At 37.1% G+C, this 22,048-nt stretch overlaps 1 protein-coding gene across 2 annotated transcripts in view; it reads left to right on the forward strand.

Annotated features, from left to right (window-relative positions):
* RYR2 (ryanodine receptor 2) overlaps positions 1-22,048 on the forward strand; it is a 699,456-nt gene that overhangs the window by 572,193 nt on the left and 105,215 nt on the right. For both annotated transcript variants that reach the window (XM_043544343.1, XM_043544344.1), the window contains 6 exons: positions 1,075-1,171; positions 8,678-8,781; positions 9,518-9,569; positions 9,716-9,769; positions 10,557-10,580; positions 21,371-21,470. In XM_043544343.1, coding sequence (XP_043400278.1) covers positions 1,075-1,171; positions 8,678-8,781; positions 9,518-9,569; positions 9,716-9,769; positions 10,557-10,580; positions 21,371-21,470 — 431 coding nt within the window. The remainder of the gene's footprint in view (positions 1-1,074; positions 1,172-8,677; positions 8,782-9,517; positions 9,570-9,715; positions 9,770-10,556; positions 10,581-21,370; positions 21,471-22,048) is intronic.

The following is a 22,048-nucleotide window of genomic DNA, read 5'->3' on the forward strand; positions in this document are numbered from 1 at the left end:
TCCAGCTAAAAGTATTTCTAGAATGTGTGTGTCCATTGTACAGCATGCTACCACCTCCAAGAAATCAGTTGGCCTGTTGCCAAGCTCAGTCAGGAAAAGGGAATTCTGTATCAAGCACAAAAGCCATGACAATTGCAGAGGCTGAGTCTGTGATTCCGCCCCAAGGAAGGTGGCAATGGTTTGGGCTGTCACATTGGGTTGATTTTGGCCTTATGTACCTGCTTCTAAAAGGAAATTACTGTTAGATATAGGGGCTGAGATACCTTTGCCACTAATTTATTCTTACTTTTTAAAAGTGGTTCAGTGGGCTTCTGCATATATGCCTACTGGACTTGTATATTTTTGTTAATTCTGTTTCATTCTTCATTCACCCCAAACATTTGAAAATGATTGCTGAAATGAATGAGGGGATTCATAAGATTATTCTGTTGGGTATACGCCATTGATTCAATTATAAACACAAAAAGTTTGTTTTTGCTTATTATCTTGCAAGTATCTCTGAAATAAAAACATGGTGCGAAATTCACTTTACTCTGCATTGATTTAATTTTACTTATTTTGGAATAAATTAATTTATGATTTTGAATATGCAAGTTTAATCATGAAAATTAAAAATACAATTAGTTGGCCACCAGTCCAAACAAAAAGTCATCCATGGCTGCTGGTCCCAGCAGTATAGTGTTAAATGAAAATTTTACAGTCAAGATGAAACACACTAATGTAATCCCACAAGATCATCGTCGTTGAAAGGATTGTATTTCTCTATTACTATTTTTAATTGCTTCAAAAGATACTTGAATGATTAGATCTTGGAATAATTTATTAAAATTCTGATGCTAGTTGTGTAGATGTTTTTAATGCCAGACACTTTTGAATAGGGGACATCATTGAAAATTCTAGGGCAGTCTTAATTAAACAAATGGATATTTTTTGACAGGTCTTACCAGGAAATATTACCCCCCTGTGCAAGTGGTTGTTGTACTAGCTGCACAATTCTCTGAATAAGATGGATTTATATTCAGCAAATCTTCTTTTTATAGATTAATAGTTTTGTTTTAAATATTCTTTTTTTAGGCATCGAGCTGTCAATCTCTTTCTTCAAGGTTATGAAAAGTCTTGGATTGAAACAGAAGAGCATTACTTTGAAGATAAACTGATAGAAGATCTAGCAGTATGTTCTGGGTGCAGGGATAATGGGATTGTAGATTATATTTATTGATAATCATGTATAATGAACAGACAGGAATTTAAGGAAAAAGAACAAAATATAAAACCAGGGTATTAGTATTGGCCCCGACCAGACCTTCCCTTAGGAGCACCCACAGAAGTTGCTTAGGGAAAGGAAATCTATTAGGGAGGGAGAGCTTGAGCCCTGCAGAAAAGGCCATGGTTCCTACTCCAAAGCCGTCAGATCCTGGGAGCCATCGGCAAATAGGCTCTGTATTCTTGTCCACTGCTGAGCCTCCTCCCACTCTGTAGGGCCTGGGTGAAGGGCACCAGTCCTGAGGAGATGGCTCAGCCCCACCTTTCACACTGAGGGCCCAATGCAGTGCACACTGAAGTCAGGTATGAGTCGTAACATTTTGTGAAGGGTCTCCTCTATACACAAAGGTAAGGGAGGAAAACTGAGCTGCTATTATTAAGAAATAAAATGTTTAATTTTAACTGTTTTGAGTTTATGCTGAGAGAGACTGTGAACTGTTTTGAAAGCAGACAGAAATTGAAACAGAAGAGGGAATACGATCAGTAAATTGCCAAAATGTCAATGAGATTTCTACTAGTAGTAGGCAGGATAATTGTTTTTTGCCTAAGTTTTAAAAACTAGTTAGTTTTGTTGAAGTCAGTTTTCTGTAGATCCCTTTTTGTGCAATGCATTACATTGTCAGTGTAAAATAAAATGTTCCTGATTAGATTAGAATTGGAATTCACTGGACAGTGGTTATAAAAACAAGAAAATATTTAACAATGTTCTTGCTTGTCTACAATAATTGTTTACAACAGGCTATTTAAAAATAATCAGTTTAGAATCTAGCTTTCAGCAACTTTATAACAACAAATTAAATTTCTCCACTTTTTGTAATATAGTCATAAGATAACATACAGTTGAAAAGCATATTTTAACAATGATTTTTGTAGATATTGTCTTTAATAGCTTTGAGCAATTCCAAAAATTTCTGAAGATTATCCAGAATTTGAGAAACAGAATATTGCAGAAGTATTGTTAAAAAGAGAAATGAATAGAATCATATAATAAGATATTAACCCCAAAAAAGCCTTAATTTATTACGTGATTAACTATGATTTTGTGAGGATTAGACAGCCAGTCTATTCAGAGTCTAAACACTTATATAACCTCCTGTGCTCAAGTATCACAAATTTAACACTTTAATGTCAGGCATTTCTCTTTCCCTATTTTTTTTTATTGGTAGGATCTATTGTGGTTATGAGAAGCTGGAAAATGACATAAACTAAAGAAAAGGAGTACTTGTGACACCTTCGAGACTAACAGATTTATTTGAGCATAAGCTTTTGTGAGCTACAACTCACTAATGCATCCGATGAAGTGAGTTGTAGCTCACAAAAGCTTATGCTCAAATAAATTTGTTAGTCTCGAAGGTGCCACAAGTCCTCCTTTTCTTTTTGCGGATACAGACTAACATGGCTGTTACTCTGAAACCTGTCATAAACTAAAGAGTAGAAGATGTTAGAGTGATTAGAACATAATTAGACCCTTCTCCATGCATAACTGGTCCTTGCTTCCTCCACCTATGCATAATGTTGGGCCTTTTCTCCCTTGTGTGTATAGTGTTACGTGACTTGACTATCTATTTTGGCCTCATGCTGTTAGTTATATTCCCTAGACAGATGAGAGCACAGAAGAGTTCGAAAAAATCTTTTTATTACAGATATAACTTTTAATAAATTCACATACACAAAGAGGGTAATGCATTTAATAGCAGCTAGTGCCTCTTTAAAATGATTACAAATGGAAACCTCTAAAAAGAACACTTAAGGAATTGTTCCTGATCTTTGGAAGTAAACAATGGATAAATTATTGTAGTTGTTTTTCGCAATACACACAGCCTAACTGCAGACTGCTCAACTTCTGAACTACTGAACATGCTGTGCCCTGACATCCACTGTTCCTGCAAAATCTTTAAAACTCAAATCCAATTATGTGCAACTAACCTTGCATCCAGGAGAGAGCACAGAAGCACATCATCTTGGGTGGGGGAGGGGGCTCCTGCTGCAACATTCACACACTGACCAAGAGAAAGACTGGAAATAGACACCCCCTGGTGATATTTATTTCATGTACAAGTTTATTTCTATGATATCCACCCCCATGTATTTTCAAAAATTAAAAAAGCAGGGCAAAATGGCCTGGAAAATAGAAGGGGAAAGAAAAAATAACTGTAAGGGCTTGGAAAAAGAAAACACAAAATGTTCATAGATGAATTAACCAAAATAGATAACAGAAAGTCTTTACACTGACCCTTGCTGTCAGAACTACTTTGTGACCCCAGAGACATTCCCCAAAATTGCAAGAAGTGACAGTTTTGTGGCAGCAGTGTGTGGGTGTGTATGCAGACATCTGGTACAGTAACTAACTTAAAATAACATGAAAGGCTCTCTCTTCACTATCTAGCCACTTTCCTCCTCATCTCAGCATGATATGTGTGTATGTTTTGGGAAGATCAAAATAAACTGTGTGCCAGCAGATGGCTAGAAGTCTCACACAGTATGCCTTTTGGGGAACACAAAGCAGATTGGCTCCTGCAGTGCCCTTTAATAGAGGGCAGCATGCATTCCATCCATGCCAGCTCCTTTCTGCTGGCTGGTGTAGGAGGAGGAAGGAACTGCTGAAGTTAGCACCGTAGATTACAATACAGTCTCCCAATCTCAGAAGCTCCTTGCAGGCTCAGGCACCCTGTTCACATGCAGAAGGCCAGCCAAGGGTGTCAGACAATTGCTATAAAAACCAAAGTAATCTGGAAAATTTCTCATGAAAGGAAATCAGTATTTCTACTTTATTTCCTCCAATAATAGAAATGGAATTCACCTTTTCCTGCCCCTTATTCCCTGGCTTCTCAAAATTCCACGGATGGGCCAACATTTGCTGTTCAAAGTGTGACTATTCCAGTCTGACAGAGTTGCCACAACTGCTAAACCCAAAAGAAAAGCACAGCCCTACATTGAAAGGATGACACTAGCAATTTGGCCACAGCTGCATTTTCTCCTCTTGGGAATGTTTCAGCATTGTCACATTTTAATGTATGAGGTAATGATATCAGCATCAATACATTTTAGGGTGCCACTCCCTTCACAAAGAGAAGGACAATGTTGGTTTCAGCCTGAAGTCTCTCACCGGGGTCCATGCTGTAGCAAGGAAAAGTTTACTTTTATTGAAAAGTATCACAAAAATCAATTATAAGATTTTGAATTTATTTTTAACATTTTGACTATGGTGCTCTACTACAAATGGGGGTTTATCTGAAATTAAATCAGATGGCATACCATGCCTTCCTTTTTTAATTTACTGTTACAAAAAACACTGTTCCTATATTTAATAAAAAGACAGATTATTTATGCACCTGAATTCATATGGATACACTAGATATAATATGACTTCTGGCAATAAACTATGTTGAGGAACTATTACTGAGTGCAGTTATTTAACAGGAATGATACTGAATCAATTAATGTTAGTGTAACTCAACTTATATTGTGTGGCACTTCAGTATTTAGAAACACTATAATTAAAAATGTTCCCAATTAATTTTTTTATAGATTCATACATTCCAAGGCCAGAAGGGACCACTGTGAACATCTATTCTGAACTCCTATATACCACAGGCCATAGAACTTCCCTAAAATAATGCCTAGAGTATTTGTTTTGCCCACTTTTGTTAAGTTTGTACAGGTAGTGAATTTTAGATTTAAATAAATATAAATCAAAACTTTATTAATTAATACATTGAAAATTAAGAACCCTTGCATTCCAGAAACACCAGAAAATCCATTTGTTCTTGTTGCCATGCTACAGTATAATAATGCAATGAATTCCACTTAACACAGTCATTGGCAAAATTGATCCTACATTTAATTTCTAGTAGGCCTTTGAAATCCAATATCGTGGATTAAAAAATGAACACAACTTCCATTCTTTAGCTTGATCAGTTTTTATAACTTTAGGCAGGTATTTTGGATGATGAAATCATGGCTTATAGAAAGTTGTCATTTAATTAAAGAGAATAAAGTGCCACTACGATGATCAAATATGACTGCAGTTATAATTTGCATTATTCAGACATAATTATCTATTGTAAGCACTGATTTGTATTGTTAAATGTTTGTGCACACTCCTGGTCCTGGATAATAACAATGGTGACTTATTTCACTGAAAATGGGCTAATTTAAAGGCATCATGAGACAGGCACTGCCATATTTGACGAGGTAGGAGCCAAACCCACATCCAGTAAGTACGTGGTACAGCTGAATGGGGGCGGGGAGGGGTGTGAATGAGGCTTTTGTAGCTCACTGATAATTGGCCCAGTTCAATACTGATCCAATCACTCATACAATTTAGAGCAGTATTTGGTCTGCTCTAAACTACACCTGCTAGCTATTGCCTAAATGACTGGTAAACTAGCTAGGGATAGCAGGAATGCAGCAGCACACTAGCCGTAACCTCAATACCAGAAACGCTAGAAGTGGATAGCCTAGAAGCCATCTCTGTGCCATACGAGTATGGAATCCACGGCTAGCCGTCAAAGCTGGCTTTCCAGCTCCTCTGCAAAGAGACTGGAGCAGATCAGATAATCTCACCCATGATCTTTTAATATTTCAATTTCCTCATCTGTAAAACAAATAATGAGGATGACAAAGAAGCAGTGAGGATACATTTATAAATGCGCATAAGTACTTTGAGTTTCTTGGAGTGAAAATTGACAATTGTTGTTTGTGAATTTAATATGGTGTCCTTTTTCAGGCTTAGCTGCCTTTTCCTGACAGGGTGATTTCCTTAGTCCTTATAATGGAAAGTCATTTGGTATTTTGCCTGAGTAAGATCTTCAGGAACAAATTCACAAAGCAGTTTAGATCTTACATCTCTCTTCCTTTTAGAAAAATAGAATTATCTGTGGGAATTTACAAAGTGTACTGTCTTTTTAAAAGCAATTCGGTGAAGTGAAGACTTATACTGCGTGTTCATCTTTTTAATAAAGTTATAGAAAATATAGCTACTAGTAACTCACTATATTATTATGTGAGAAAAATCTCTCTCTAAGTGAAATTCACCTTTGTGTGTAGGACCAGCACCTATTTTGAGGTCTTAAGTGGTCTCAAGTGATCCTTAAGCCTCTTGCTGAAATTCTGCATAGGTGAATTTCAGCTTTAATTAGTAAGTATGGGAAAATCCCCATTTTCTTTGAAAAGTCAAAAGTGAACAACTGATTCCTTGTACCTCATGTGAGTAACTATGAAATACTTTCTAATTACATTTAAATTGCTTATGTATCCTGTGTGTTCTTTGTGACTAAAGACATTTTAAAACTGGATCAGTGTTGGTTTTAAAAATAAGAATGGTTACTGTTCCTTATTCCCCAACTGAATTCATGCTTCACAGTCAGAAAGAGAGGATTATACATTCATCTAAGGAATAAGGATTTGAAACCATTAGGAAAGAGATAATAAGACAGAAAATATCATAATCATATGATATCATAATGCATTATATAAATCTACACTTTAAATATGTGTGCAGTTCTGATTGCCCCATCTCAGAAAACGATATTAGAATTGGAAAAGGTACAGAGAAGGGCAATAAAAACATTCAAGGATATGAAACTGCTTCTGTGTGAGGAGAAAGTAAACAGATTGGGACTTTTCAGCTTGAAAAGAGACACAACTAAGGGTGGATATGATAGAGGTCTATAAATTCATGAATGGTGTGGAGAAAGTGAATAAGGAAGTGTTATTTACTACTTCACATAACACAAGAACCAGGATAACCCAATGAAATTAATAAGCAGCAGGTTTAAAACAAGCAAAAAGAAGTACTTCTTCACACAGTGTACAGTCAACTTGTGGAACTCATTGCCGGGGATATTGTAAAAGCCAAAAGTATAATGGGGTTCAAAAAAGATTTACATAAGTTCTTATAAATCTCAGGAGTAGATTAATTATCAGCAGATACCCTCAATAATAAAGATCAAAGGAAGGGAAATGTGAAAGTGTTCATATATAATCAAAGTTGTTTAAAATAGAATTTGCTCTGTTCTGCCCCAATGTGCTACTCACCTCTCTTTGACTTCAATGGGAGTTGCACATGTATATCTCAGAGTAAAATAGGGTTCCAGTGTATTTTCCTTGAGGATTTCTTTCCTGAAGTTTAAAGCAGGGATTCCCAAACTTTTGCATAATGTGTGCCACTTAACAGAGAGACAATCTTTTGAACACTAATCTCCTTGCAATCATCATATGGCCAACCCCCTCCTATTGTGATCAAATAACATGCCTGTGGCAACAATTGTTGACATGGAATATTAATCTCAGCTATGCATTGGGCATATTTTTATCTGTAATTTAATGTATTTGAGCAGGTGGAAACAAGGAGGATCCAGCACTATGTGCTTAGGCAGTTCTCCTTGAACCACCACCAAGTGTTCTCTGGAACACTGATGGTCAACATAGTACAGTTTTGGGGACCCCTGGTTTGCAGTCTGAAACTATCTGAAGTACTATGCTGGCAAATTGTAAGTTGGCTTTCTACTAATTCATGGAGGGCCATAAAACCAGGTTAAATATTATGCTTTGAAGATACTTTCAAATCCAAACCTTCAGGGGCTGCTCTGGTAACTGCCACTTTATTAATAATTGTAAAAAAAAAAGTCAGCCCTAGCTAGAGGAGTGTAAACCTAAAAGAAAAAAATACCAACCAGACAAAGATGCCCTTTTCTAAGCATGTAAAAACTTGGGTCAATGTAGAGCTTTAAAGCGAGGAGAAGAAAAATCTACATTAACAGTAAAAATGTGGACTAGTCAAAGGATCCACCCTTGCCAACTTGAACACTGTTATTGGTAGACATGAAATCACCCATCTTAAAATGATGGGGAGGCCTGCAAGTTTGAGTTACAGCCCCTCCCCCACTGCACAATGCATCAGGCTCTTTAGGGAGCAAGAAGCAGCATGGTTGGCAGGTCACAATAATCACCATAAAGTAGTAGGAACAAGGAAAAATTCTTCACTCTGCTGAGGCAGGCGCTTACAGTAAGGTAGAGCAGATAGTTAGTGCCTTGTCAGCCTTAGGGTGGTAGCCCATACTGTGTTCAGGCTACCCCCCAACTTAATCCTGAAGACAGCAGTGGCAGGGTTTGGGGTGGTATCCAGGAAAGGGGGGGGGTAGCTTTTATGAGGAATGGGGTGATCCAGGGCTGTGGACTTTCATGGTTTGAGTGTGTTCAGGATTCTTGCCTACCTGTTCCCAAAGGTACTCCATGGAGCTGGACTTTTAAATCCTCGCTATCTAGGACAAGTTCAGTTCATGTATTCAAAGAGCCAAATGATATGTATTATTATAGTATATCTAATACGACTTTCACAGTCTGACAGATTTCACAACAAATAACTTAGAATGCACCTATTTTTTTCTATTCCAATTTTCTTTCCCCACAGAAACCTGGAGCGGAGCCACCAGAGGAGGATGAAGGCATTAAAAGAGTTGATCCGCTGCATCAGCTTATTCTGCTTTTCAGTCGAACAGCCTTAACTGAAAAATGGTAAGGTTGGTGTGAGGGGCTGTGAAATTTCTGCAAAATTTCTAGCTGCTTCCATTTTTTAAATTGCATCTGTTTGCCATGCAATATGTCACATATTCAAAGTGCTAAGAAAGCACTGACAGATTTGCATGTGCCCGCACATGTGAGACCTGATTCTTTATTACATTGCCAGAGAGGCCTTACCATAACTGAGAAGCGGGTACATAGAATTTTCTGCAAACAAACAGATATGCCTACAAATGTCAATGTCACATTTATGGTTGCTGTTGAAAATCTGTCCCGTGGTGTCTTCAGTAATGTCTGTATTCCACATTGAAAGGGATGCCCACAGCTTGAAAAGTATGTTATCTGAAAATGCTGGATCTACAATATAGCTAGAAGTAACTCCTCACAATCCTACAACTAAAGAAGTTAGAAAAAAAATTGTGTTTTCAGTTTGTTCAGCTCTAGTTGTGTAGTCAATTTCACTGTTCAGCCTGTATTAGTTTATTAGTTCATTCTTTTCCTGAAAAGACCCTTATAATTAACAGGGGAGCAGAAATACCCTTATAAAAAATTAAAGGAGGTTAAAACAAAAATCAGGACATCCTATTTAAAAGGTGTGCTCTTGGAAACTAGAATTATTTAAAAATGTTCAATTTTCTGGTCCTCTTCTGAATATTTGAGGTTTTCAATTGTTTATGGAGATGCTGTATTACATTGATGGTTACAGTGTTTCTTCCCTTCTATTCTGTAGCAAACTGGATGAAGATTACTTGTATATGGCATATGCTGACATTATGGCAAAGGTAACTTTTTCCCCATCTTTTGCATTTACCTTTTAATAAGAGAATGTAAGGGCGATTGAAAGAGTTTTGGTGTATATCAAGCTGTGGCCATGTTTTTTTTTAAAGCAAACTTTATTTGTGAATGTTTTGTTTTTACATGGTCTCAGAGCTGTCATGATGAAGAGGATGATGATGGTGAAGAAGAAGTGAAGAGTTTTGAAGTAAGTTTGAAGTCCTCTCTTTTGTTTCTTGTTTCATATTATACATTATTCCATAGCTTCTAACTGACATTTATGTTTCTTGCTTCATGGCTTCCTGCAACTTATTATGTAAATGAACTGCATGCCACAAGATGGATTAACAAATATGAGTAATCAGATTCATAGTAGTAAAACAGAAAGAGAAAAGATAGTGTTACATAATTATGTATATACAAGCACACACACACACACATTTTATATATATAAATTTATATATATATATATATAAAATTGATGAGTGAATCTTAAAAGAGTCCATTTGGACAAACATGTAACAGTTCAATTGCTATCCTGAACCACAAATCATTCTGAAACTCTGATGAGAACAGTCTGACAAGATTTTCAATGGTAACTGAGTTTGGCTGGGTAAGAAATATTGAAAGAATAGTGTTTATTGCAATAATATCATATATATAGTAGCAGTAATTAATAAATTATTTGCATCTCTGTTTATAGAGCAATGACTGTTAAGAAAAGGTCAATATTTATCCACAGTTAGCACGTTATTTCCGATGTTTGGAATAGGAAATAACTGCACTAACTCAGACACTACTCTACGTTTACTGTAGATTAATGTTGACTTTGTAATAGTGATTACTATATGAGGGGGCACATGGTCTTGTGACTAAAGCACAGAAATGAGAGACAGGAGATCTGCATATGTGTTTGATCAATCACTTATCTGCAAAATATTTCTGGATATTTTTTCTTATTGCTATTTCACTTCTTGTCCTCACCCTTCCTTAAGGTCACAGGATCACAACGCAGCAAGGTAAAAAAAAAAAAAAGTGTGTGTATTTGTCTGGGTCTAATTTTGTGACTTTTAGCTTTTAGATCCAACATCTTGGATAAGTTCATGTAAAGGGTCTTTAAAATATTTCTAACTATTTTCAGCTTGCGCATAACTTATCTTCACAGCACCCTTCCTTTTGAACAAAAATGTATTCATCTTAAAACTTCAAGGATTGATTAATATGAAACTTTTTGACCCATTAAATACAAAAACATTTTTCCCTTCTAGGGAAAATGGAATGACCTTTGACTTATTTTTTATTTTTTTCATATTATCTTAATATTCTTGCCAATGGTACTTTTAAAAAAATGATTGCTGGCCTTATTCCAAGAAATGTCAGTTTCCTTCTTTTCCAGTTATCACTCTTTAATTTCTATAGTTGAAACTGTTCTTCTTCAGATCAGAAGGGAATACTGTCATACTTTTGCTTTCTTTTAACAAGCCAACTTTGTGTGGCATCATATTAATCCAGGATTCATCCAACAAAGTCGTCGTTCCAGTGTTCACAGCCTAATATCAAGTGTGTTACCTTTTCTGCAATTTAAATTCTTTGGAGTGGATTGACACTCTTTCCAAATTCTCCACTAATTGAAAGATCTAAATATAGAATTGTAGATTAAGTGACTGTTGGTCATTTAATCTAAAATATTTGTAACATGTTCAATGAAAATGGTTGGTGGTTGTTATCTTTCATTATGGGGCACCAGGTAGAAACTCTATAGTTAGGGTTGCAATCTAAAATGGGCTTAAAACGGGGCATTTATTTCTGTTTTTCTCAAAAAGTGTGTGGCCAGGTGGTATGCAACTTCACATAGAGTTAGTTTTTATGCTCATTGAATTTCCTACATAAGCTTTGTATGATTTCTCTTCATACATTTTTAACAGAAGCCTTTGAATTTCAGCTCCAGCTGAAGTTTTTGCTTAACAGTCTTACTTTTCATTGTTGACTGAAATCTGTTTAAAAAAACTTTGTCTATCTACAAAAAACTTGCTAGATTGGTGTGTCCAGGGTAGGTCTAGAGTAAGAGGTAATTTGATTGTTGGATTTAGGGCCATTTTTAATTGCTGTTTTCCTGATAACTTCACGTTTATGCACGGTGCATACAAATCTGATGGTTGATTGGGACTAGGAATGCACATGACTGATGGTTGGGCTCCTGGCAGCAGGCACAGGACTCCAGCCACATGATGGGTCTGAGAGCACATACAACCTGCTCCATCGGGAGTTATGTTTTTCTGTCAGATTTTATCTTACAAAAGAGGGAGTTTTTTGTGCACCTGCTGATACATGAAGGTTTATTCATAGGTGCTGACAGATAAAATATACTCCATGATCAGCTGCATTTCTTCCTCCCACAAGTCTGCACACTTTTGTCTAATCGCCACTAAATAAAGCATTAAAAAAGCCTTGGAAACTAATACACAAAAAACATTGTGTGGAAGCAGGTGCAGTTGATACACCTACAGCAGGCATGACACAAACCCACAAAAGCAAGGAAACAATAAATTCTAAAAAACCCACACTCCTTTCCTGCAGGACAAGAGGAAATGTTAAGGCTTCAGGAATACAGTTGTCTGATTAGGATCCCAATATTGAATGCCGTCCACTGATTCCATGTTCTGTGGGTCTGGAAAAATAGTGACAGTACAATGTGGATGATGTTCAACTCTCTGCAATTCCTTCTGAATCAGAACCTCAGAAGGGTCATTCTTTGACAGAGCTTTAAGTCAAGGGACATAGTCAGCCCATGTCCTGTGCAGTTTACTCTTGCTTTTTGGCACGAATAATCTATATTGGGGCCTCTGTGTGAGCAGCACACAGGTCAGAATATAAACCCACAGTAATGATGTTCAGGCCTTAGTACGTGCCTGTCTGCACCCCAGTACAATATTGGCGTGCAGACCTCATGCATTTGCTCCCTTGGAATTTATTTTTCATTAGTAAGATTTCGTTAATAGAATGTGAGTGATTTTTGGCCAACAGAGCAAGATGCAGAAAACTTGACTGTTAAGGGCTGTAAAAAGGTGGGGAACTAATAGCCAAATTCTGCCTTCCCATGTTGCATGATGAACTTCCATCTACTTCAGTGTGAGCCCAGTATGTATATCTGGAGGAGAATTTGTTTCACTTGTTGATTATCTTGATAGCTGAAGGAGACATTATCCTGAGACTTGTGTATGGCATTTTAAGAAGAGGTTCTCTCTCAAATTTATTTTATGTAACTAAGGTTCATCCCATTGAAATGATCCACACATTGAATTTGATTTCTTACCAGAGGCTTTGTATATAGAAATTAAGGTACTTAGACGCCCCCAGTTGTCACTTTTATTATCTAGTCAATTTTATTTTTCTAAAATCTCTCATTTTGGTTCAGTGATTTATTCATCAGTTTTACACACATTCTAGGTACAGCCCTGTTCCAAATAAAGTCTGCACACACTTTATAGAGTCAAACTCACCCAATCCCAGGGACCTGACTTTATCAACGAAGAAACTAATATCAATGTAACACAAAGTCCAGCTCAAGATTCCACTCTATGTTTAGGAGTTTCAAGGGATTTTTCTGATGGACCTCTCTATACCAAATTCTAGAGTTAAATGGATCTGTGCAAACAACCAATATTTCCTTGAAGAAAATATAGTGTGGCAAATTTGTAATTTGTTGCAAGAGATTTGAATTTCTGAGCAAAGTTGTGTTCACTGACAGAAATGGTGAAATGTCACCCTACAAATCCTATATAAATCTAGAGCCAAAAATCTGCTACTAAATATTCACATCTTCTCTTACGGTCAAAGGGAGAATGCAGAATTTGGCATGCTGAGTCTGCATGAAACGTTTTTGAAGGGACAAATGGATACATTTGTTGCATAGCTTTATGCACAGCTTAATCCTTAAGTTGTTCTAAACGAAGGACCCCATACTGCATACTGGCACTTAGAAAAAAACTCCTAAAGCCAATGGATATTTTGCCTGTATAACAAATGCAAGATCAAGCTGACAAAAAAGACCAAAAGTTTTACTCTCTCATAGCCCAATCCCCCAACCCTAGCAACATGCTGGTGGGGGCAGGGCGGGAGCGAAGGAGTACTAGGGGAAGAGATCCTTTTGTCATAGGCTAGACAGCATTAGTGGAGCTACTCCAGAGCTGATATTGAGGCCTGTTGTTGCTGTTTGTCTGCTGCATGTTGTCTGGAGCAACAGATAGTGAATATGCAAAATTCACCAATCCTGACCACCTCATGTCACTGAGTGAGGGGGTCACTGAGTGATCCCCTGTGAAGCTGGGCTGCATGGGGCATTGGTGGTTCAAACCTTCTATATGGGCTCTCGAATCCTATACTGCAGCACATAGGAACCAAACTGGTTCTGGCTAAGCCCTCAGTGGTCAAAGAGAAGAAGACAATTTTGCCCCTCCGTGATGATGCAAACAAACATGCCACGATAATCAAGTGATGAGTTTGGTAACTTCCTTATTTGTCCCCCTAATTATTTTTAACAGAGTAGTTATGTAATTATCTTACTGAGCATATCCCAACTTGCTGAGCATCTCCCAGCTTGGAAGGAGAGTTTGAGATATTAACCATTTCAAATTACCGCGGACTCAGATGTGCTAAATAGGTTCCCAACTTGGATTGTAAAAATCTTTTAATTTCACTGGACTGTTTTAATAATACAGATGCAAAAAACATAATTTGCAACTATTTCAAAGATGTCACTCTCCCCTTCCCCCCCATGGTGTAAACAAAGAGATTAATTGAAATAATGTATAACTTCATAGGTTATTTAAGGGAATTTATCTTTTCAGTATTTTAGGAAAAAATTATTGGAACACAGAAGACATAGCTTTGCAAGCTTGCTAGCCAAGTGTGTTTCTTTTCAGAGCATGCTTGTAATCTTGTACATTCCTATCTATTTGAATAGGAATGAGTGTTTTGAGTGATCTCATTAGACCAACACTGCAAGTATAACACTGCTACAACATTGCAAACCAGTATATGGATGCAGGAAACATGAAACAAAACAATATCAATGTAAGTCTATGGGGATGAAGTTGCAATGGCATGGCAATGCTAATGTCAAAATGAAAGCAATAAAGATATTGAGGCAAGTCTACGTGGACACAATTCAGTCCCATTTTGCTGTAATAAGTGTGCAGTGGCAGTCTTAACTCTGAATTTCTTTGTTCCTGTAGATTTTTACCTCTGCTTTAATGCTCACTGAATTCAGAGTAGTATTTTGTTTAATATTATGTTGTCTTTGTTAAATTACAAGTATCTACACACACACACACACACACACTATATATATGTGTGTGTGTGTATATATATATATAAAATATAGATGTAACATCGTGCAATAAAAATGTTTTCCGTTTAACTGTTCAAAATCCAGAAATGCAAACAATTAGATTGATTATGCAACCCTAATTCTGCCCTCAGGTGCATTCCTATACAACCTATAAATGCATGGTCACATACTATTTCTCAAAATCTAACTATATAATATCATATACAAATTCTCTATCAATGCATTTATTGTGGGATAGAGCCAACAGAGCCAATGACACTAGTAACACACTAAGTACTGCTGGTTGATGCTTGTCAACACACATCTTAAAAACATATAACTTTTTAACACACAATAATTGGCACTGTAGTATCTTTCCTGTCTCTACTATATAAAAAGAAGTATTATCTTTCTTCTGCTATTTTAGGTGCAAAATTTAAAAATTCAGGAGTAGAAAGTTCAACCCAATTTTCTTCCTTTTTCAAAATATCCTATGACCCAATGTTATTTTTCATTTTCTCCCTTCTCATCTCCTTGCAACTACCACAGATTAAGACCCAGGAAATCAAGCACATAGGCATTCTCAGCACGCCTGGTAAAAGTAGCCATAAATGCCTTGACTAGCCACGTTTTCGTTTTATCATTAATATTTGTTGAGTATCAGCATGTGTGGCAAAAAATAGAAAGGAAGACCTGGTTGTGCTCCAAGAAGCTTATAAGAATGGCCTTAGTAACCTTAAAGAGTTTTCTCCACTTTACACATATAACTCTATCTTTCCTTGCCATATACATACGGTCCTGATAACTGAATTGTTCACAAATCATATGTGTACAGTACCCAATTCCCTACCACATTTATACTGTATACAATGCACCAGATCAAACTAAAAATCCCAAAGGAACATCTTCAAAGTTTGAGGCAGTCACCGACCCACAAATAATGCATGTACCAATATTTTGAAACTTGCATGTTTAGTGACATTCCCCACACCCTGCAGTTCTATCAAGATTTTGACATCATGGAGCGGTTGCCAATAATTTGTCTTTCTGGGGAGAAAAGATGGGAAGAATTTAAACAGAAAAAACAAAGTATAAAAAAGAGAGCTCTGCAAGTAGAAGGGGAAATCATTTTTTATAATTGCAGAGAATTTTTTTATTATGAATTTTGCTTTCAAGATGAATCTACTGTACTTTAATGATACATGTACCTGCCTGTAGGTGCTAATTAGATAGTCTCTGAATTTGCTTTTACCTCCCTCATTCTCATTCTTTGTCATCTGTGCTTTGAAAAATTCCTTTTGTGTTATGTTATTTTGTATAATGCTAGCAGGACTCCAGTGTAGAAAAGATGTTTCAACTCAGCTGGGTATTATCCCAGTAATGCACTTTTAACAAGAAGAAAAGCTAAATCTGGTGGGACCAGACTTCCAGCAGCAAGAGATTGCAATACTTATTTTTGTCAAGCAGAATGGGAAAAGTTTATTTTATCTCACACATGCGTGCACACACACACACTTCTGAAGCCTACATTTTAAGCTTTGAGTAGTCACTGTGTTACAGTCCATTTACTTTCCCTATGTATATTTCAACATGTGTAATTTAGGATTAAAAACAGACTTACTCCAGAGAACATAATGTAGAATGAAGCAAATTTAAAGGTTTAACATAAAGACTTTTTTAAGACCCCATGCATAGCAACCCCTGAAATAAATGAACATTTTGCTTGTATAAGAACTGCAATGGGATTTATTCTCTGCGTTGGCTTGTCTACACCATACAAGATGGGGGAGACCTTTAGTGCTGTAGGACAGAGGAGATCTTGGAAAGCAGATAAATGAGGATAAATTAAAGGAGATATGATCATTGCAGAATGAGCTTAAAGTAACTGTTTCTTTTCCTTTTTATCTTCTCTCAGGTTATTCTATTTTAATCTTTATTTATGTATTTCAGTTATTTCAGACTTTCAGAACATGTTCATAACTTTTTATATAAGTATTATAGATTTATTGGTGCTTAGCTCCTGCTACTATAACAAAATCCCTAGTTGGCTATCTCTAGGACTTGAAGCTAGGCCTCTGGATCTAATAGCACAAGTGTCAACTACTTGAGCTAACGGGCCAGATCCATGAGCTCAAAGGCAGTAGTACTCCATGAGTAGTAGACTCAACCCTTCCTATGCGAGATAGCTACTAGAAAGAGACAAAGAGCCATGCTGTGTTAGTATATAATATTCCAGAGCTCCACTCTTGTCAGTTCCTGCTCACGCGTAATATCACCTGGCTCCCTACAGTACCTTTCTGCTTGAATATTTCAAGTTAAAATTTTACCACACCCATGTTAGCCAAATATGAAAGTTTGGTCCAAATTAATCCCAGGTATGACCCCAGCTCTTTGATTGAAAGACCTATGAGGCTTTATAGATTTATTTACAAAAAAAAACTGCATCAAATCCAATTTGCTCTTCAGTCCCTTGATAACAACTACAAAGAATTAGGCTTAAGCAATCATAGAATATCAGGGTTGGAAGGGACCTCAGGAGGTCATCTAGTCCAACCCCCTGCTCAAAGCAGGGCCAGTCTCCCATTTTTGTCCCAGATCCCTAAATGGCCCCCTCAAGGATTGAACTCACAACCCTGGGTTTAGCAGGCCAATGCTCAAACCACTGAGCTATCCCTCCCCCCATAGAACTACTAAAAAATAAATTATGCTTTATGCAGAGAGAGAAGCGTAAGTATATCTTCCTGTTGGGTTCAGTCAACTACACTATCATTTAAAATGAATGTCTTATGCCTCCTGAAGAAAATAAAATTGTAAAGCCCTTAGAAACCCACAAGTTGCTGTAAACAACATAACATCTATCACAGTCTTTCCTCTCAGATAATGGGTAAGTAACCAGAGAAATTATGGAATTTTTCAGGACCATTTGTCAGTATGCAGTGCTGGTGGCTTGAAAGAAGACTACTGAAAATGGGAAAGTTAATAAACCATGAACTAGGAATTTCAGTCACATCTGTGGTCGTTGGAAGAGAGACTGAGACCAAAATGAAATGAAAATAGAATCCAGACCTCTTACCTTGGGTCTGCTGATTGTCTGCTGATTGCACAGATTCCGGAGGCGCTTATCCTATAATGACCAATACCACTACTAAGAGGGAAAGTCAAATAAAAGTAACATTCTTGGTAATAGTCTCCCATTCTAATAATTCTGGTCAATCTCCTCTTCAGCAGGGACCTAGAACTCATACTCTAAAACCAGCCTGTCCCAAAGCATTTGCAGGTAGCCACTCTTCTTACAGACTAATTGCATGTGCCACATCCTAATTTTGAAATCTTTGACAACAATGGCCTTTAAACAAGACTCCTTTCTTCTAGCATCCAATTCGGTGAATAAAAATATAGTTCCTCCATTAGAAATCCAAAATCACTAGCTACGTCACAAAAGAGCAAACTCCTCTTGATATTATTTGAAGTGTAGACCTACGTGAAGAAAACTGCTTGCACTAAGCAATAGAACAGTTGGATTATCTTAGTCTTCTGAATATCTATAGTCCACAGTACAAGAAAGAAACAAGCCAAGCACGCAATACAAAGAAATGAGCAAGTAACATCATAAATCTTGGTCATATGCTTACCCACAAAAAATATTTATAGGCATGTAAACTTTAGACAATACAAATGGTCTTCCTGTACTGGAGAGTTGGTGGTTAACATTAAAAATGTCAACATTTCTCAGCAATTACAAACCTGTAATATTTTGATGTACTGTAATTATTACATATTCTAAGATATATTATACTTTTATCTATCAGATACCACTGTAGCATAACCATAAGTAAATTAATTTTTAGTTGTGATACAAATACAGGGCAGATTTAGCATCTGCCTTTGCCATGTGGTTGTTTTTTACCTATTAAAATTTGAGAATGAAACAGAAAAAATGTCTAAGTTTTGAACAGACTCCACTTCTGATGAAGATAATGACGAAGAAGACTCCTAGCTCATGCACAGCTTTGCTGGGGAAAGCCTTCAGGGTGAAAATCCATATATGTACACTTCTCAGTGTTCATGATTCACTTATATGATATAAATTAAGATCACACAAGAAATAACTGATTTTTTTTAGTGTCAGAGTTTTAAAAATATCCTCTCTGTGAAATGTTTAATTTTTTTATTATCCCAAACTTTTCTTTTAGCATGATTTTTTGTGTGTGGTTGTGATGGTGTGATGAATGAGGTCAAATTAATTCACTAAGCTAACACCTTCTCAAGGTTCCTTCAGATCAGCCTGAGTGAACACAATTAAATACAACTGCCAGCCTTATAGCTGCCTCAGTAGTAGCAACTGTATCTAGGAATGTGGACACCTCAGAGAAGTGATAATACCTGAATAGGACACCCAGTGGTCTGGCATATTTTTGTACTCCTGGCAGGTTGCCCTTCTCTCTTGAGCCCATGTACACACTTGCTCCTTCATTTTTTAGAGAAAGGTGCACCAGAAAATGTAGCCAGGCTGAGAGGGGAAATGTGAGTTTTAGAAGCTCTTATCCAAGGACTGATCGTCTTCATATCTTGTTTTTGCTGAACCACTCTTCCATTGGCAACTATCTAAATGTCTGAGTTTCCCAGAGCGGGATACAAAAACCCATGAAGTTCCTTTCTCTCCAACCTGGTTTTAAACCCTTTTGACCAGGCATCTTACCGCCTCTCTTTTGTTGTGCAACTGCACGCGTCATACTTACCCATTCTCTTGGTCTGTAGATGATGGAGGTAGAGCTCCATGTTACTGTGCTTTCCTCATCCGGCTACCAACGAAAGGTCCTTTTATAATAAACCTAGGACTGAACACAAAAGTAAATAAGTGACTCTTGCAATGGAAGAGAGAGAAAAGATTGTTGGGTCTAAAAATAAACAAAGGAAATGTAAAGAAAAATCAAATGTTAATCGATTTTCCATGACCTCTGAAGCAGATGAAAATATTTTGTTGCAGCTTTATTGAAACTGTGTTGTAATGATTATTTGGTTTTGTGTAATGATTATTTGGTTGTGTGTACGTGTATGGCTTTGTTCTGTTTTTTAATTCACAGGAAGAGGTTTAAACATGAAGGCAAACCTTTCAGACGTTAGCATGGCTGCACATGAAGCAAAGCTGCCATATTTCTTTTTCTTTTCTGTGCCTCCATTTCGACTTATTACATAATTTAAGGGAAAAGTTTAACCACAGGAGCTCTAACTGTAGTATGAAAAAAAACACTTGATGAATTTTGTTTCCGCAGCACGATATTATCAAAGATTTAAGAAACAAATTTGCCAGCCCCAGCGAGAACTCTCTGGTAACAGCATAAATGTCTGTGTTGGTTTGCTTTTGATTTTAAAGTTTCTTTTTTCATTCATTTGAACCCATTTTATTTTTTACCTCTTTTTAGTTTTTATTTTTCATGGTCTGTATCTAGCAAGCCTTCATTTTTTAAACCTCTTCCATCTTCCAGTGTCTATTTTCTGTACTTTGGATGGAAAGTTTATGGCAGCAAAGCTGTCACTCTGGCTACTTCTGCTGCAGCTGTTCCTGCTCTTAGGTCATACGTGTTTTGGCCGTTGTGTTTTTGGGCATGATACTAATTGATGGTGTCATGCCCCATTGACTACGCTTTTCTACCACGCCATCCGATGGACTCGTAGTCATAGGGCTCTATGCAACTTCCATTTTGCAACTTACACTGCTTAGTCATTTTCAATTCTCCAGCAACCTTCAGTTAACCTTGTGAAAGCTCATACCCACCTGGAATTAGCTGTGCCTCTATGTTTTCTCTTTATGTTTTCAGTAGTTTAAATAATGAAGAGCAAACTTCAGCCATTGCTCAAGCAGCACCATGCAGTATTGTTTGTTGCCACCAGAGAATGCAAAATATAAAGGCACAATGTATTCTGTCTTATATCCTTTTGGGATATGTTGTGGGTTAGGGAAATCTATCTCGTATTATAAGTCAGCATCTTACTTGAAATATACAACTCTGCCTATTATTCTTTCTTGAACAAATTTTCCCAGATGAATGAAGCTCCCGATGAAGCTATTCTGTCATTCAGGGACAACTTGCACATCAAGAGCCATGTGCTGAGCAGTATCAAGTTATGGTCATGCTGTAGAAGATTATTAAGAGAGTATAAAGTGTTGCACAAAACATAGCACAGAAGTGCAAGTTTGATACATGCAGTACATATATACTGTGAATATGGGCTTTGAACTAACCAAATGATTTACAATTGAGAGAACTCCTTCCCGATAAACAAAGGACTAAAAGGATAAAAAGAAAAACACAAAGGGAAATATTGAACATGTTAAATATTTGTTCAGTAGCATTGTGTGTGCGTTGAATAGGTCTATGATGTTGCATTAGAGCCCATATACTAAGAGATAACAAAATATCTTTGGCGAGCTGATGGTCATTGAAGTCCTCAACTTAAATGATTGGAATTTCTGTTCAGGAAAAAGAAATGGAAAAACAGAAGCTTCTGTACCAGCAAGCAAGACTGCATGATCGGGGTGCTGCAGAGATGGTGCTTCAAACAATCAGCGCCAGCAAAGGTAAAGACCTACCGCTTATGTACATATACAATCTTTGGGATTATTTTTTGAGGATTTGTTGGCTCTAGAACTTGCTCCTTGTAATTATTGGTGGCTACACCTTAAATTAGGTTCATTTTCAAATAAATACCCCAAATTTAGGTGATGATTAGAAGTTGATTCTGCAAAAGTTTGCTGAAAAACAATCACAAGAAATTTTCTTGTGGTATTTTTGTATTCCTGGCCCTGGCTGGAGCCCAGATGATGTAGAAATGAGTGAAAGATGGTGAGGAGGTCATTGATGTGCACTGGGAATGTGTAATGACAAAGTGAGGCTCCAGAATTACCGGGATTTATATGTCTGTGCACTTAGCACAGGCTCTGATTTTTTTCTGAACAAGTTCACCCATGCCCATTTATAATCTGTTCATCCCCTGCCTCGTCGATATCCTTTCTCTGTATATTGCTAAGAAGTATAACTTTTTAGGCTTCTGTTCATCAGGCCTACGGGTGCAGTTTGGGAGGGAGTAGGGGGGTGTTGCCCCCCCCCCCCAAACGGCAAGCCTCAGGCAGGTGCGGAATTTGCCCTCCCATGCATG

Source organism: Chelonia mydas, chromosome 3, assembly GCF_015237465.2.
Source record: "Chelonia mydas isolate rCheMyd1 chromosome 3, rCheMyd1.pri.v2, whole genome shotgun sequence".
Lineage (NCBI taxonomy): Eukaryota > Metazoa > Chordata > Testudines > Cheloniidae > Chelonia > Chelonia mydas.